This window comes from Rana temporaria, chromosome 6 (genome assembly GCF_905171775.1).
Source record: "Rana temporaria chromosome 6, aRanTem1.1, whole genome shotgun sequence".
NCBI lineage: Eukaryota > Metazoa > Chordata > Amphibia > Anura > Ranidae > Rana > Rana temporaria.
In genome coordinates, this window is record NC_053494.1 from 165,390,782 (window position 1) to 165,409,052 (window position 18,271).

The following is an 18,271-nucleotide window of genomic DNA, read 5'->3' on the forward strand; positions in this document are numbered from 1 at the left end:
ATTAATAATAAATTTAATTTTGTTGCACCTTTGTTACCTGACACTTCATTTAATCCCGACTCAAGGCGCATGGTCTCTAAGAAGTGTTCTAAGATTTTTTCTGGATTTCCAGACATCACTGTGTACCTGGAAATAAAATAAAATAATTTTAATACCTTCAATAGACATAAATAAAAGATATATAGAAAAGCTATTAGATATTATGAATAGGATATAAAAGGCTATATAGAGTATATACTGTATCTTAGATACTGAGCCATTAAGAGAAACGGTATGCTGTATGTTGGTCTTTCTTCTCCAAATTTCCATTTTTTCTCTTTTGGATTGTCACACCTTACAAGCTCTCATCTATATTTAGTTATATTCTGTATAATTGGAATGCAAACCAGGTGTACTATCCACAGTTAAAATGGTAGTAAACTCCACTTGATCTTTTGTACCTACAAGTGAAGCTTATAATAAAGCTTAACGGTGGGTACAATGAATATCTCCCAAGCATTCCCTCATTTAGGAGATATTCACAAATTCTGCAGCTCGTGACATCACTGGTGCATGCGCACTGCGCTCTGGATTGAGGGCACTTTGAATGGGCCCTCAATCCAGAGCACTGTGCTGCGATAATGACTCCCATGCACATGTGCAGGAGTGACATCATCGTGGCCAGAGCCTGTGAACCTGGAAGGAAGACCGCCACCACAAAAATTTTATATATTTCTGCTACTATAAATATTATATAATAATTAATAATAATAATAATAATAATAATAATAATACGCTATATCAACCGGGGGTTAAATAATAATGAGCTGTTGGAGAACAAGCTAAAGTTACAAGCAATTAATGTTTCAAACTTATATAATATGCTTTTTATATAATCATTATTGCAATAATGTTAAAAATCTAACCAAGTGTCTGCCCATTGAAATGTATGTCGTGAGCTGCCCCATCAGGAAACAAATAAATACAGCCTGACTGCCTGCAAGGACCCCCAGGGCAATAACTATTTTCTGGTCCAAGGATAGATTTATTTTTTTATTTCACTCTTTGCAAATTTCTGTAGACTCTATTGTCTAAATTATAAACTTACAAAGTGTTAATGTAGTATTTTATAACACTGCTCACATTTTGTGAATGACAATAACACATTTAGGAAGTAGGTTGCATAGGTTGCACAAACTTGGCAGGTGCCTAAATTCTATAACAAGAGCTTTCAGAACAAATCATAAAACCTAAATAGATTGTATTACAGAGCAAAATAATATTCTTTGTCTAATGATATAAAGGCGATGTAATGGTTTTTATATCTCTGTGTAGTATATACATAGAGTATATAGACTGAATTACAAATTCAACCAATTCTGTCATTGCCTCAGTTCCTTTTTGGCTAGACTTAACGCCAACAAGCATATGGACTAAAACAAAACTTTAAAAAAAAATTATTTTATACCTTGCAACTTAAAAAATGATATCTGTTAATGATTCCAGGATGACTTAGAACAAATTTGCAAGAGTACAATAAATGAGACCTCAAGATAATCACTAAGTTAAAAGCACTCTGGGGAGCTAAGTATTTAAGGTGAAGACAAAAGTATTTTCATGATTTATTACTTCAGGAAATAAGAGCAAATATATGTAGCAAACAGGAAAAAACATAGTAAATGCTCTAATACATGACCTTCCAGTGCAGAGCACGCCCTCCTGCGGTACTTCCAGTATGCCTGTTGCGTATCGTCACACCACGTGACTTCATCAGGAGACCACTGATGAAGTCATGCAGGAAGTATAAAAGTATCCCTTCTTGGTTGGCCTCTGTGATTGAGTTTCACTTTGCTTCCTGGGACTTGACTTTTCTAACTTCTGTGCTATTCCCCACAGACCTACCTGCATCCAGTCTAATACCAGAACCTTCAATGGTCACTGAAGTGCACTCACTGGGAAGGTAGAAATTTGGGAAACCTGGGTAGTCTCAGCCCAGAATTTAATAAAGTTCGGTCCCTAGAAACAAATACCTAAATCAGAGAGTTGTACAAATGAGGGGTTCTATCTAATAAAGGTAATAACAGGCAACTTGTTTACCTGAATATATTTGAGACATTTTCATTTTAAAGAAGTATGTCATTTTTAATTATCCCATTGCTTCAGCTTGAAAGCTGTAAATCACTGTAGTAAAGGCACTTCAATGATCTCCACTAGCTTCTGGGTCCCGTGATCAGAATGCCAAAGCATTCTCTAAATAGGTGAATAGGTAGAGAGTGTGACATTACTGCCCTACCTCTCCAATTTATCCAATCAGACCATGAGAAAGTGAAAAATTATCTTTGAATTCTAGCCGTGCCGAGTGGCCAACCTCCTGTGTTCACAATGCAGCAGTACAGCCGTTCTGCATGGGACCTGGATGCTAGTGGGGATTAGTGGAGTAGCGGTGTCTGCTACATAGATTTTCAGCTTCCAGAGAGATCCCACAGGTATGGTACATACATAGTTACATTGGTCCAATCTGGAGTTTTATGCACCAGGGCTAAATGCCCAGTGTGAATGGGGCACACTAAACGTTTGCTGAAAAACAATAGATACACTGTAATTGATACTGAAACACCAGTTTTGAACAATTAGTGCTAAAATAGCTGCTGATAGCAGTTCTGCTACACAAATTGGTTCAGCAGGTGTCATCAGCTTCATGCTCAAGTGTGCTCTCAGTTAGGAAAGACTCAAGAATGTACACAATCCTCTATGTTCTAGGCCAGGGGTAGGCAACCTCGGCCCTCCAGCTGTGGTGAAATGGCGAGACTAGAACTTCAGAAAACATATTCTTGCACTACATTTAAGCAACGCTTACTCAGTAATCCACAGAAATCTGTCAGACCTGATGTACTTTGGTCAGGTTAACTAACAAATGTTTTCTAATTGGTCATTATGCATTTCTAATTCTAAACTTTTAATTTTCTTATACTGACAGATGTGGAAGACGGTGCTGCAGACCTTGATTAGAATAGCAGTGACTGAAAACTGTAACATACTTATAAGGGGATTGCGTGTTGCCTTGTGCTGACACTTGAGCCCCAGACAGAATTTTCTCCAACACCAAGACATCTTGATCATGTTCTTTAAGCCTCACTGTATTTGCTTCAACATCCTATAAGTATGAGAATAAATATAAAAGATATTATTATAAATAAAAGCCCCGCTATCTCCTTTTTGTTGTTATATTGGCTAGGTAGGTTAGGGAAATGATCAAGACCAGAGCTGCACAAGAACACAATTTGGTCACAAAAAATATACCTAGGCCACTGAGGTTATGATTTTCTCCTTCTTAACATGACCTATGACAAATGTGATAGCTTTTTGGCCTCAGGCAGAATTTGGCTATAACTTTTAAAATAGGTGACACCGTTATGCCGCGTACAGAAGCTCTGAATTTACGACAACAAATGTTCGATGGGAACTTTTGGTCAGAAATTCCGACCATGTGTAGGCCCAATCGAACATTTGTTGTTGGAATTTCCAACAAAAAAATTTGAGAACTGGTTCTCAAATTTTCTGACAACAAAATCCATTCTCGTACATTCCAATCGTGTGTGGACAATTCCGACGCACAAAATTCCACGCATGCTCTGAATCAAGTATGAGACGGAAGCGCTCGGTCTGGTAAAACTAGCTTTCGTAATGGAAATAGCACATTTGTCACGCTGTAACAGACTGAAAAGCATGAGGTTGAAAAGCGTAAATTGTCTCTCACCAAACTTCTACTAACACGACTGGTATTGAACTTCCCTTCCCTTCGTGTTGTACGTCACCGCGTTCTTGACGTTCGGAATTTCCGACAACATTTGTGTGACTATATGTATACAAGACAAGTTTGAGCCAACATCCGTCGGAAAAGTATCCGCGGTTTTGTTGTCGGAATGTCCGATCGTCTGTACGCAGCATAAAACTTGGTTTATGACTACCTCAGGCCTTTGTTGACTATTCACTAATGAGGCTGCCTGTACACTTGTGGGTATATGCATCATCCACAGTTGTATGCAAACATGTTTTTTTGTAGAGTGAGGTGAGGCTAGAACCCCTGTCAGCTTTTGATTGCTGTTTATGCTTTGTTGCAGAATTTCCTTAATTTCCAGTTCAGTAAAACTGTTGTCACAGGACATGACGTGAGGGGAAATCTCTCTAACATCCTAGGCAGCAGTAAAAACCTGACATGGGTTTTAATTTCTCTCTACCCTATTCAAAACAAAAAACAAAAAGGCTGGACGAACACGTTGGATTCTATTATTGAGACCTCTGTGCCTCAGCGTTCCGGTGTGTACACACTTGCTTTAGCCATTATGATAGGGTCTCACTCTACCTGTTGGATTTGTTATTTATTTTATATAACACAAAAGGTGCTGCTGGAACATGCAAAGAAAGTTTGGAACATCTAAAACTTCAAGAAGGACAGAAGTCTGATATAATGGTAGGGGCCCATTCTATTTAAATATCTGAGACAAATAATAGGAAGTCTGGGGCTACATTAGCCCCACACTTTTGTGTTGACTAAACATTTAATCAATTGAATATACACATTACGGTGCCAAACTACACAGTCAACATTGACAGTTAATACCAACCCTTAGGATTCGGTTGAAGTCCTCTTTGTCCACTCGCAGAAAGTGGCAGTTATCTTCCCGTAGAACTATAGACGCTGCCCGAGGTGCATCATTCACTAAAGCCAACTTTCCAAAGTCATCTCCTTCATGAAGGGTACATACCACACCCTGAGGAAGACACAGAAAAGAAAGCGCAAACTTCCCATTAATAAAAGCCTTTACATGCAATGGTTGATTGCAATTAGTTTCCCTTTAGAAAATATTGCCTCGATGACACTTTGTTGGCCTATTATACTAACGTTTATGTGTACAATTGACAGTGTACGGACAAGCAAATTGTGTGCTCCCTGAATTTATTATGTGTCCATGATGTGTGCAGAAACATGCACACAGGCTACAGCATATATAGTATATATACTGTATATAAATATATAGAATAACATGGTAGTTTGCTATAGAATATTTTCTCCAGCATTTAAATGTAGTGCTTCTGCAATAAATTTTACCTCATTGTGCACAAAAAAGGGTAATTTACTATGAAACAGATTAAGCGTGGCATATCTAAAACAGAAATTAGATTTTCTCTGGGTTTGTCTAACCACTGTTAGCCATTCATTTTAAACATTTTAAACAACAATGGGTCACTCTTCCTCCCACTAATACCAACAACGGGGCACTCTTCCTTTCACTGACACCAACAATAGAGCACACTTCCTCCCACTGACACCAACAACAGGGCACTCTTTCTTTAACTGACACCGACAATAGGGCACACTTCCTCCCACTGACACCAACAACAGGACACTCTTCCTTTCACTGACACCAACAACGGGGCACTCTTCCTTTCACTGACACCAACAATGGGGGAATTTTCCTTTCACTGACACCGACAATGGGCCACTCTTTCTCCCACTGACACAAATGATGGGGTACTATTTTTCCCACTGACACAAACAATGGGGCAAGCTTCCTCCCACTGACACAAATAATGGGGCGCTATTCTTGCCACTGACACAATCGATATGGCATTGTTACCGATGACAAGACATTTTCTACTCTCACTGGTCACTAGTCTGGCCCCTCTAAAGTCTAAGGCTGCATTCACACCTGAGCGTAGCGTTTTGCCGCAATTTTGCTGCATTTTTTACGGCGTTTTGCCGCGATATTTGCGGCGTTCTTTACCGCGATTTGCCGAAGGGTTTTTTACCGCAATTTTGGACAGGTCTAGAGTCACCAATGTTAAAAACAGAAAAACGCCCAAATACGCTCAATTCGAGTGACAAAAAAGGGTGCAGAACTTGTTTGAGCTTCAGGCGTTCGGCGTCAGGCATTTTGGAGTGGAGATGTGAACCATCTCCATTGAGAATAATGTATTTTTTCCCCTCTAGCGTTTTGGAGCTTCATGCTTCAGACGACAAAACGCTCAGGTGTGAATGCAGCCTAAAGGCCGATAAACAGGCCCTTTATTTGAAAAGTTTGGAGACCTCTGGTTTAAAAAGAACAGAAAAACATTCAACATCCACTGGTCTGGTAATTATAAAATAAAGGCTAGCCACAGATAGAATTGTTTTATGTCTAGGCTGAAGAAGAAGATTGAGACCCGGTTCACAATGGGGCGACTCGTCAGGCGACACAGCCGCCTGACAAGTTGCGTCCCATTGTAGTGAATAGAACCGTTCTAATAGGAGCGACGCAAGTCGCTCCGACTTAGAAAAAGGTTCTTGTACTACTTCGGGGGCGACTCGGGGCGATTTGCATTGACTTCTATACAGAAGTCATTTTGCAAATCGCGTTAGAAGTCGTCTTCGGGTCACCTGGCCGAGTCGCCCCCGAAGTCGTGCCGCCCCTGTGTGAACCGGCTCTTAATGAGTTTCCACAATACTCAGGATTACATACATAAAACAAACACACATAAAATGACAGGACATCATTTCAACAACATCAAACAATTTCCAGAGAAAAAACAATTGATTTTATAATAGCTAAATTTGCATATTTACAAGTCTTTCCAATTTTTTGCTAAACAATTCTTTGCACGTAAAGTAAAATTTTTGCTGTATTGGTCAAAACAAATGTTTTGTTTATGGATAGCCTTATTACATTTGCATCACTGTCTACTTGAACCTGCTAGTCTTCCAAAAGGAGAACAAATTACTGGCGATAATCTTCTGGCTCACACAGTTCTGATATTAAGTAACACTTAAGCAGCACCTGCTTGTCCTCAACTGCTGCTGTTCTCTAGTATAGTGGTGGATTTATTTAACTTGTAGTGAAAGGCAGCTATAAGTGATGGCAACCGCAAATACCAAACTGTAGAAAGGAAATTGTCTATGTTGCCAGCAGTAGCCAATCAGATTCCAAATGTCATCTTCCGAATGCAAGATAGATAATTAGGTTACCATCTGATTTTTGGCATTATTTTAGTGCATATATTAATAAAGAGACATGGCAATTTATATTTTTTTTAAGCTTGCACTATTGCTACTAAAATGGTGTACTATTTACTATTATTTAACTATTTATTATAAATGAACTAAACTAGAATATCCTTTTCAAAGTACAAAATTTACCACATTTTCAGCATGTTTTTAAAAATGTTACCCAATATGTTCTAGCATGCATGCTATGGTCTCAAAGCACACTTGGGCTTGGACACAGAACAGTTTTAAATGAAGTGGCCCTAACGCATACATTAGTTAGCATAGAAAAAGAGTAAGTACCTTGCCATAGATGACCACGTTGACAGATCCTCTTAATATGATATACCATGAAGTCCCTTCTTCGCCCTGGTTAAATACTGCAAATGGAAATCTCATTAATTAAATGAATACGTTATCCATGTAAAATGAGAAACAAAAATTAACCCAGTCAACCTGCAGCTAGCATTTGCAAAATTAGAACTCCCATTTCAAGGTGAAAGATTTTATCCACAAACCATCTTTATCTAAAGCTTAAATACACCAAAACATTTGGTGCATGCCAGCTTAGGAAACCTGTCTGAAAGCCTACCAATTTTCCGTCTGGCACAATAGGAGGTATCAGATATATCAATTAAAACAAAATAAAAACCAACAGCCCTGAATTAGGGCTTTAAAAAGGGAAAGCAAAGTGTACTTTTGAGTTTTTATTGTAATGTTTACCTTTAAAGTATTTTGGTGCAACTTTCATATTGCTGTATGCTTTTCATTCTATATTTTTGTTACTATAGTGATTTGTATTTTTACTTCAATCTCAATTTTATTGTATCAAAGAAAAAACACGATAACGAAACGTACATCAATACAAAGATGAGTATACAGTAGGATGATATCTATTACACCCCTTACATTTTTGTAAATATTTTATTATATCTTTTCATGTAACAACACTGAAGAAATGACACTTTGCTAATGTAAAGTAGTGAGTGTACAGCTTGTATAACAGTGTAAATGTGCTGTCCCCTCAAAATAGCTCAACACACAGCCATTAATGTCTAAACCGCTGGCAACAAAAGTGAAAATGTCCAAAGTGGGCCCACAGTGTCAATATTTTGTGTGGCCATCATTATTTTCCAGCACCGCCTTAACCCTCTTGGGCATGGAGTTCACCAGAGCTTCACAGTTTGCCACTGGAGTCTGGACTCTTCCACTCATCCATGACGACATCATTGAGCTGGTGGATGTTAAAGACCTTGCGCTTCTCCACCTTCCGTTTGAGGATGCCCCACAGATTCTCAATAGGGTATAGGCCTGGGGACATGCTTGTCTTGTCCATCACCTTTACCCTCAGCTTCTTTAGTAAGGCAGTGGACGTCTTGAAGGTGTATTTGGGGTCGTTTCGTTGAAATACTGCCCTGCAGCCCAGTTTCTGAAGAGAGGGGCTCATATTCTGCTTCAGTATGTCACAGTACATGTTGGCATTCATGGTTCCCTCAATGAACTGTAGCTCGCCAGTGTTGTCAGCACTCATGCAGCCCCAGACCATGACACTCCCATCACCATGCTTGATTTTAGGCAAGACATACTTGTCGTATTTGTACTCCTCACCTGGTTGCCGTCACACACGCTTGACATCATCTGAACCAAATAAGTTTATCTTGGCAATCTTCCTATAGCCTTGGCCATCTTTATGTAGAGCAAAACATTTTTTATTAGATCCTCAGAGAGTTCTTTGTCATGAGGTGCCATGTTGAACTTCCAGTGACCAGTATGACAGAGTGAGAGCGATAACACCGAATTTAACACACCTGCTTCCTATTTACACCTGATATATTGTAACACTAACAAGTCACATGACACTGGGGAGAGAAAATGGCTAATTAGGCCCAATTTGGAAATTTTCACTTAAGGGTGAACTCACTTTTTGTCACGTACCTGGGTGAAGTCTGAAGTGACGAGGTCAGCCTCTCTTGAATCTTCGGCCCTGGTCCCGCTGAGAGTGGAGACAGGAGAAACCAAGGGCCAGGGGAGACACGAGTGCCCGCAGATGTAACTCTGGAAGCCCGCAGCAGGTGATGCGAATCTTGAAAGACAGGAAGTCGCAGCTGGTTTCAGGGACGAAGTCGCAGCAGGTTGCAGGGACAAAGTCGCAGCAGGTTGCAGGGACAAAGTCGCAGCTGGTTTCAGGGACGAAGTCGCAGGTACCCGGGAAGTTGAGCGGAGCCAAACAGGAGACAGGAGCGTGGTCACATGAAAAGCCGGGTTCAGCAATGAGCGGGCAGCAAGGCACAAAGTCATCAGGCAGAAAACAGGGTCACGTGGGAAGCCGAGATCAGGAAGCGAGAGTCAGAGGTGAAGCGAGTCCAATAGCAAGGTCAAGGAAGCCGAGGTTCAGTAACTGGGATCAGGAGCACAGGAACAGGCACAGGATACAGGGACCGGAAACCGCTGAGATCTGTCAGCACTAGGCTGGGGTCAGTGCACCCTTTAAATAAGCTGTCTGGCGCCAAGGGACGCAAATTCACGGGGACAGCTCTAATAGTTCTCTTACACTTTTGTTGCCAGTGGTTTAGACATTAATGGCTGTGTGTGAGCTATTTTGAGGGGACAGCAAATTTACACTGTTATACAAGCTGTACACTCACTACTTTACATTGTAGCAAAGTGTTATTTTTTTCAGTGTTGTCACATGAAAAGATATAATAAAATATTTACAAAAATGTGAGGAGTGTACTCACTTTTGTGAGATACTGTAGATTAAGGCCTACTGCAGCAGCCAACAGTTTTCAAATTAACGTTTAGGGTAATATCTGGGTGTATTAAAACACACTAAATAAGAAAAATGTTGTAGGAAGCTCTAAGTTGAAGAGCATAATGATGATACTTCATTTTATGACAGCGATAAAGAGTAAACAATCAGGGAAAGAAAGGCAGGAACGCCAAGAGCACAGAGTATACTTTAGAAGCCAAAGGAATGTTTTTTTTAAACTCTGTCATGGCCCAAAAGGGGTTTTCATGTGATCACCCGAGGCCCAGATGATAGTCGGACGAGTATCGAAAAAAAAAAGAGGTCCAGGTTACCGAAAACTGTTTCTCTCTTTCAGTTTCCTGTGCCAACAGCCGATCAAGGTCTCTGATTGAATCAACGTCCATGGACCACTCCCTGAGGGAAAGCACATTGGTCGTCTTCCAATGGCGCGGTATGACTATTCTAGCTGCAGATAATAAATGTCGAAGGACGTCTTTTTTAATGGATTTGAAGGATTCCGGAAGTATTGACAGGAGAGCTATTTCAGGTGTGGGTTGTATGGAGGTCGCCCTCAATTTGTAGTAAAGGTCAAATATATGCTGCCAGAAGGATCTGATAGGGGGCATTCCCACCAAATGTGGATCATAGTACCCTTGGAGGAACCACAGCGCCAACAACTATCAGGTTTGGTAAGGTTAAAATGATGAATGACCAAAGGGCACCTATACCATCTAGTGTAGTGGTAACCTTAAATCCCGTTTCCTGGTGTTTAGTGGCTAAAGAAAGTTTATGGGTTAAAGCGAAACATTTCAGCCAGTCAGAAGGGGGAAAAGGATGAAGAAGCTCTGATTCCCAGGCCTGTGCGTAAGAGGCAAAATCGGGAATGATGCTAACAAGTGATTTGTATTTTAATCACTTGTGGGCCCACTCTATTTATCTGCAATCACTCTGCCTCCCTGCTTAATTGCTGAGCTATGAGAAAATTGCTTGAGAATGCTTGTTTTGATCAAATTAGTGGACTCATAGGAAATGATTTACTAAAAGAGTAAAGCCTTGTACACACGAGTTTCTCTGCAAAAACCAGCAAGAAACTTGCTGGGAGATATTTGTGTACATTTTCGTCGAGGAAACTGTCGAGAAACTCGACGAGCCAAAAAGAGAGCAAGTTCTCTATTTCCTCGACGGGAATGGAGAAACTTGCCTTGTCGAGTAACTCGACAGCCTGACAAGGAACTCGATGAGGAAAACGATGTGTTTCGCCCGTCGAGTTCCTAGGCCGTACTTTGTACATGGTTGGATAAGTAAACATGGAAAAACAGAAAGAGGCCCTGCATGCGTATTGGCTATATACAGCTTCCCCTATGTACATTAATTTTGAGAAAAAAAAAAAATGACATCTTGTATTGAATTCTAATAATATACTTACAAACTGTTCCTGCTTTGGGATGAGATTCAAATATTAAAAATCCAGCCAATTCCCGTTTAACCTTAATGAAAAAAGAAAAAAAAGATCACTTAGCAATTAAAATGACATATAAAAAATGTGATGATCATTTTCCAATTCCTTTCCATGAAATTGCAAATACCACCCCAAATTAAAGTCTAATTAAAGACAATTTATTTTTATTTTTTTAGTTCTGAATAGCGTGCCTAAGGATAAGAACAGTTGTCAGTTTGTATTGCTGTCGGTGCCCCCGTTAAGGAGATTCATCCTCTCTAACTGTCCTGTTTAAGTGAAAGTAAAGAAATCCCAAATTTTAGGTTGTCCCCAGAAAAGTAATATAGAGGAAATCTTCCACTGGGCACACTAGTTCTGGTGACCTGGAGGTTCCAGGGGAATTCCCTTAGAGCCGGTTCACACAGAGGCAACACGACTTTCAGCGCGACTTTGGGAGGCAACTTGAACACGACTTGAGTATGAATCACAATGTGACTTGAAGTCGCCTCCAGGAAGGGGAACTCGATGCCAAATTCTAAATAAAAAACCGGCATGGGTTCCCCCTCCAAGAGCATACCAGGCCCTTAGGTCAGGTATGAATTTCAAGGGGAACCCCCTACGCCGAAAAACAGCGTGGGGGTTCCCTCCCAAATCCATACCAAACCCTTATCCAAGCACACAGACCGGTCGGTCAGGAAAGGGGTGGGGACGTGCGAGCGACCCCCCCTCCCGAGCCGTACCAGGCAGCATGCCCTCAACATGGGGGGGGTCGGTGCTTTGGGGCAGGGGGGCGCCCTGCGGCCCCCCACCTCAAAGCACCTTGCCCCCATGTTGATGGGGAAAAGGGCCTCTTCCCAACAACCCTGGCTGTTAGTTGTCGGGGTCTGTGGGTTTATCGGAATCTGGGAGCCCCCTTTAATAAGGGGGCCCTCAGATCCCGGCCCCCCACCCTATGTGAGTGAGTATGGGGTACATCGTACCCCTACCCATTCACCTGGTGGAAGAAAAATGTCAATAAAAAAACACTACACAGGTTTTTAAAGTAGTTTATTAGGCAGCTCCGGGGGTCTTCTTCTGACTTCGGGGGTCTTCCGACTTCTCCCTTCTGCCGGGCACCACCGCTGTCTTCTTTCAGCTCTTCTCCCTTCTTCCGACTTCGGGGGGGGGGTCAGTTTCCGACTTCGGGGGTCTTATTCCGACTTCAGGGGGTCTTCTGACTTCTCCGCTCTCTTCTCCCACTCTCCGGTTCTTTTTTCCTTCTGCCGGGCACCACCGCTCTCTTCTTTCAGCTCTTTCACCAGCATTCACATAGGGTGGGGGGCCAGGATCTGAGATTCCGATAAACCCCCCGCCCGTACAACCAGTGACCAGGGTTGTCGGGAAGAGGCCCTTGTTCCCATCAACATGTTGAGGGCATGCCGCCTGGTACGGCTCAGAAGGGGGGGCACGCTCGTCCCCACCCCTTTCCTGACCGGCCGGTCTGCGTGCTCGGATAAGGGTTTGGTATGGATTTGGGGGGAATCCCCACGCCGTTTTTCGGCGTAGGGGGTTCCCCTTGAAATCCATACCAGATCTAAGGGCCTGGTATGCTCTTGGAGGGGAAACCCATGCCGTTTTTTTATTTAAAATTTGGCGTGGAGTTCCCCTGTGGGAGGGAGGGGCTTGCCTTAGAACAGGTTCACACTGGGGCGACTTCCTGTAAAGTTGCCTCACTGTGAACGAGGATCCGACTTGGAGGCGACTTCCATTGAAATCAATGGGTACAAGTCGCCTACAAGTCGGATCGAAGTAGTTCAGGAACCTTTTTTCAAGTCGGAGCGACTGCAGTAGTGTACATTAATTTTGCTCCATTCACTTACATTCATTTCTTCATGCAGCGCGACTTGAGGCAACTAGGGGCGACCTGGGGCGACCTGAAGTCGGATCCCAGGTCACCCCTGTGTGAACTGGCTCTTAAATTGCAAGGATTTCCTCTCTCTTCCTGCTTGACTATGGGACAGGAAGTGAAGGGAAATCTCCGAAATAGGACAGAGATGGAAAAAACATTTTTTTAATCTGACGGGAGTTATAACCCTCCCTTGCCTTATCTAAAATGAAAAAAAAAGTTTTGCTTATAATTCTACTTTAAGAATGGATTTTAAAAGCAAAAACACAAATGATTGAAAATATACAAAAATGTACCAAGATAAAGTGACTTACTGTGGTGGAGAGGTGAGATAAGGCTTTAATGTGAATAAGTTCTTCGAAAATAATTTCCAGATCATCAGCGGTCCTCTGACCTGGTCTGCGCAATAGAGCATATAGATGTTATCTTCTACAACATACAGTACAGCCAATTAACCTCCCTGGCGGTATGATTCTTTCAGAAAAAACATGCTAAAAGCGGTACCATTATTTGCAAGGAAATTTAGCGTTTTATATTGTAGGTCTGTAATTTTTAGAAATAACTCACTTAAATCTGACCAAACAAGATTCTAATAGGCATCCCGTGTATTACATTTTTTTAAAAACAAAATTATAAATTATAATATAATAAATAATTATAAATAATTATAACAAATAATAATATAATTATAATAAAAATTATTCAATAATGTAATCAAATCAAAATCACTGAAATTTGCTCAGTTGCAGAATTGTCGCTGTCATTACTTTTATTTTTTTATGACGAATTTCCCCACAAATCGCTATCGCACAATTCTGCAAGTGATTATAATTTATTATCGCTGTTTTTTAGCTGATCTAAAACTATTTTTGACATAAAGGGACACTTTTGGTTGCTATGGACAATCTACAGTTTGCAGGGAGAAAAAAAGGTTTTTATTATATAAAATGACATGCAGGACACTGGGCAGACCACTAGGGACAGGGGGGGTGTGTTTTTTTTACATACAGTACTGTAATCTATAAGATTACAGTATACTGTGTGTATAGTGTTTGTTTACGTTTTTGAATTTGGCGCCGTTCTCCGTCCCCGTGCGTCGTAACGTCGCAGGGAACGGAGATCGGCGTCACACGGAGGCACTATGTGAATCGAGCGAGGTCCCGCTCGCTCACACAGCGCGGTGGCATCGCTGGATCCAGGGACAAGGTAAGTAAAAAGTGCCTGTGGATCTAGCGAGGCAAGCCCGAGACTGACACGGGGTTACCGATAGTAGCAAGAAAATCTAACCCCGTGTCAGTCTCGGGAAGACCGCCAGGGAGGTTAAAGACTACATTGTTCAATAGCTTAACAGTAAGAACTGAAGGTAATTAATTAAATGTTGAAAAAAATTGGGTTTCATTTGACTGGCTAGCCACTAATCTGAAACAAACACATACACCTTCACAATATTAAATATAATGCTTGCTTCGTATTTATTTGGCAACTAGCTGAATACCCGGCGTTGCCCGGTCTTCCTATCTTAACCTTTTGGGGAGGAAAATCATAGTAATATAAATATACCCATCTTTTATATAAGGGTGTAGGTAAGGGTTAATTTAACTGTCATATATTTTTATTTGGCATATAAGTAATATGTGTACCAGGTATTATTGAAATATCTCCAGGCGTACAGAAGTTATGTGGGAACATAAATTTCCCATTGATTTGCATGGGACTTTAAACAAAAACCCCGACCCTCACAAATGGGGGTAGTTAAGGGATAAATTAACTATCCTATAGTTTAAGTGGACATATAAGTAACATGTGACCAAGTGTTATCGAAATATCTACAGCCGTTTGGAAGTTATGAAGTAACATGTATTTCCCATAGAGTTGAATGGCACTTTAAAAGAAAACCCCGACCATGGCAAATGGGGGTGGGTAAGGGTTAACCACCTATCCTATGTTTGTTGCTGACATATAAGTAACATGTGTGCCAAGTTTCATGTTAATATCTTTAGCCGTTTGGACGTGATGCTGGAACATACATACATACACACACACACACACGTTGAGTTTTATATATATAGATAGATTTGCATGCCATCTGCTATGTCAACCCATGTGCTACTCCCTCCTTAGTGGGATATTCTATGGGACAGTTGTAGCTTACACAGAACTTTTATTTTATTTTTCTGGTACAATCTTTTTCATAAAAAAATATGTTTTTCGAGAAGTAAGAACAACTGCAATAATCACACACAGGGGATATAAACAATAAACATGACATGGCACAACTGAAAACTGCACATTGTCAAACATCAACAGCCCTCCGGGCCTAGGCCGGGGGTCGACATAAGGAAACAGAGCATCATTGCTCAGAAGGTAAGGCATGGAGTAATCCACCACAATGAGGAGGTAAAACTAAAATCGGGGTCATACAGACACAACTAGAAAAACATAAATGAAAACATATGGGAAATGGGAGAAGAATGCGTGCAAGAGAGAGAAAGAGAGAGAGGGGAAAAAGGAGGAAAGAGAAAGAGGAAAAAGAAGAAGCTGGGGGGGAGGGATAGAAGGGGCCAGATGGCGAAAAAAGGAACACACAAAATGAGAAAGAAAAACGGAGGAGAAGAAGAAAAGCAGAACAGGGAAAGTGGGTATAAAAAGGGTACCCCCAGGTCCGGAGCGCGGAGGAGGTCAATTGGCGAGGCCTAGACTGGTCGGATGCAAAGTGGGAAGAGCGTAGGACCACCACGGGCCCCAAACCTTGAGGAACTTGGCGTGAGAATCATGGAGAATACTGGACATCACTTTTATTTTATTTTTGACAGTGCAACTGAATAGTGGAGGAGTGAAAGGATGATAGGTAAAGACACTGTTGGACCACCTAGATGCAGCACCATCTAGTAAATGCAGGTACCGCATATGGATCTCTGTAAGCATAATGGTGTATACCAGGGATATGCAATTAGCGGACCTCCAGCTGTTGCAGAACTACAAGTCCCATGAGGCATAGCAAGACTCTGACAGCCACAAGCATGACACCCAGAGGCAGAGGCATGATGGGACATGTAGTTTTGCAACAGCTGGAGTTCCGCTAATTGGATATGCCTGGTGTATACTATGCTAATGCCCTTGTATCTTGAGGAATTCATATCTATACATTCCCTCAGTCCACTGGCCACTTTGAACTTCTATAATGCTATTTGGCTTCACGTCAGTCTCTTAACATTGTGAATCTACTATATCTTGTGTACTATCCAATGGCACATACAAGATTTGGACCTTACCACTTACTTTTAGGTCTCCTTCCCTCATCTGCCCAACCAGGGGTTGCTTTATCGATGTATCTGCTTGCCAAAACAGGTGCTATGCTGTTTTCATGAGCCCTGATGAAGCTAAGTTTGTCAAAACGTGTTGGCACGTAAAGACCCTCGTCACCAGCTCTTATAATTGTGATGTCTTATTATATGAAAGCATATAATGCACTTTGTTGGCATCTGTATATGTTGCTTTTAAATACTTGAATACATACTACATACATTTCAATAATTGAGAATAAAATATTTTTTATAGTGAAGTTGTTTACTCCTTGTCTGGCCTGTACAGTCAGACTTTCTCTTTTCTTCGTTTTACTCTGTCTACAATATGGATGATGGCCATGAATGTCACATAATAGTTTGATAAGTAAAGATATCTGTGGAGGGCTGCAATAAAGTGAACCCGCTGCTTGGCACTGCATGGGCAAAGCACAGCTTCACTTTAGGACCTATGTTGACTTTAGTTTTTTTTCAGAACTGCTCCGCATACAAGCCTATAGAAATGGAAGAAAGGGTGAGCCGGGGTCAACAAAAATAATAGCCCCCCTCTGTGAAATTATGTCTGATGCATCAGGTGGGCAAAGTTCTGCTTTTTTAAGGCTGGAGAATCAGTTTTTTACAAATTCCTATTCCTGATCTGGTTCTCTCTAAGTCTCCAAATAAATATTCCAATACAACTGTGGCATAAAATAAACAGATAATTAAAGTTTAATGTGTACTACTCTTTCATGTTCATAGATACCACTTTGTATTGAGGACTTGTTCACGCCAGATGCACTGGGACTATGTAACAAAGCAAAAAAGCCTTTTATGGTGTCAGTACACACAATGTGCATTGAAAAAAGAATATTGCATTAAGTACTTTTTTTCAGAAAAGCAAGTTGCAGCACAATACTGCATTGCAACACAAATAGAAATGTATCAAAATCTCAATAAAGTTCTGTGGAAACAAAAAGTGTGTTGAGAATGGCACATCGGCGCTGTCTCCCAGCGTACACAAGTGGCCATGCTATAAGCCATAACTTTTATTCCCATTTACAGATAATAGGTTATAAGAGTGCTATCTGCCTTTACAGGAACATAAACTAGTATATTGACTGCTTAATGAAAGAAGTATGCTATCAATAGTAGGATGAATGGAGTATGCTCTCTTAAGAGCAGTGAAAACAATACTTCCAAATGTAAGAGTGAGCAGTGCTGTTTTGCCCTACTAATAGATTGGTGAACATATCAAGTCTGTGCATAATTGTTCTATCCTGCGAATGATAGTCCATTACATACCTACCTTCCATTTCTCTACCTACAGCTTGTTGTGATTTTTTAAGTCGGCATTAGCAAAAATTGTTCTGTGTAAAAAGTTGATTTTAGCAGAGGAGTGTTAGGCCCCTTTCACACTGGGGCAGGAGGCGCGGTGGCGGTATAGCGCCGCTAAAAATAGCGGTGTTATACCGTCGGATTTGCGGCGGGATTTGGCCGCTAGCGGTGCGGTATTAACCCCCGCTAGCGGCCGATAAAGGGTTAATACCGCGCGCAATGCACTTCTGCAGAGGTGCATTGCAGGGGGTATTGCCGCGGTTTCCCATTGTTTTAAATGGGAAGTAGCGGTGAAGGATCGGTATACACGCCGCTCCTCTCACCGCTCCAAAGATGCTACTGGCAGGAGATTTTGTTCTCTCCCGCCAGCACATCGCCTTAGTGTGAAAGCCCTTGGGCTTTCACATTGAGTATGCAGTGCAGGAGTTTTTTAGGCGGTATAGCAGCGCTATTTTTAGCGCTGTACTGCCTGAAAAACTCCTCAGTGTGAAAGGGGTCTTAGTGGGGGCACCAAAGGTTGGCTCACAAAGTTCCTGTTCTGAAAATCTGGCTCTGGTTTTACCTTTCTTGTCTTGGGCATGGT

The 18,271-nt window shown here is 41.3% G+C and overlaps 1 protein-coding gene across 1 annotated transcript in view; it reads right to left on the reverse strand.

Annotated features, from left to right (window-relative positions):
* The window catches only part of RAPGEF4 (Rap guanine nucleotide exchange factor 4), a 198,463-nt gene that overhangs the window by 147,796 nt on the left and 32,396 nt on the right, over positions 1-18,271 (reverse strand). Inside the window, exons 7-12 of the mRNA XM_040358501.1 lie at positions 13,387-13,471; positions 11,176-11,236; positions 7,304-7,380; positions 4,605-4,751; positions 3,018-3,133; positions 29-126 (exon numbers count right to left, since the gene is read on the reverse strand). Coding sequence (XP_040214435.1) covers positions 29-126; positions 3,018-3,133; positions 4,605-4,751; positions 7,304-7,380; positions 11,176-11,236; positions 13,387-13,471 — 584 coding nt within the window. The remainder of the gene's footprint in view (positions 1-28; positions 127-3,017; positions 3,134-4,604; positions 4,752-7,303; positions 7,381-11,175; positions 11,237-13,386; positions 13,472-18,271) is intronic.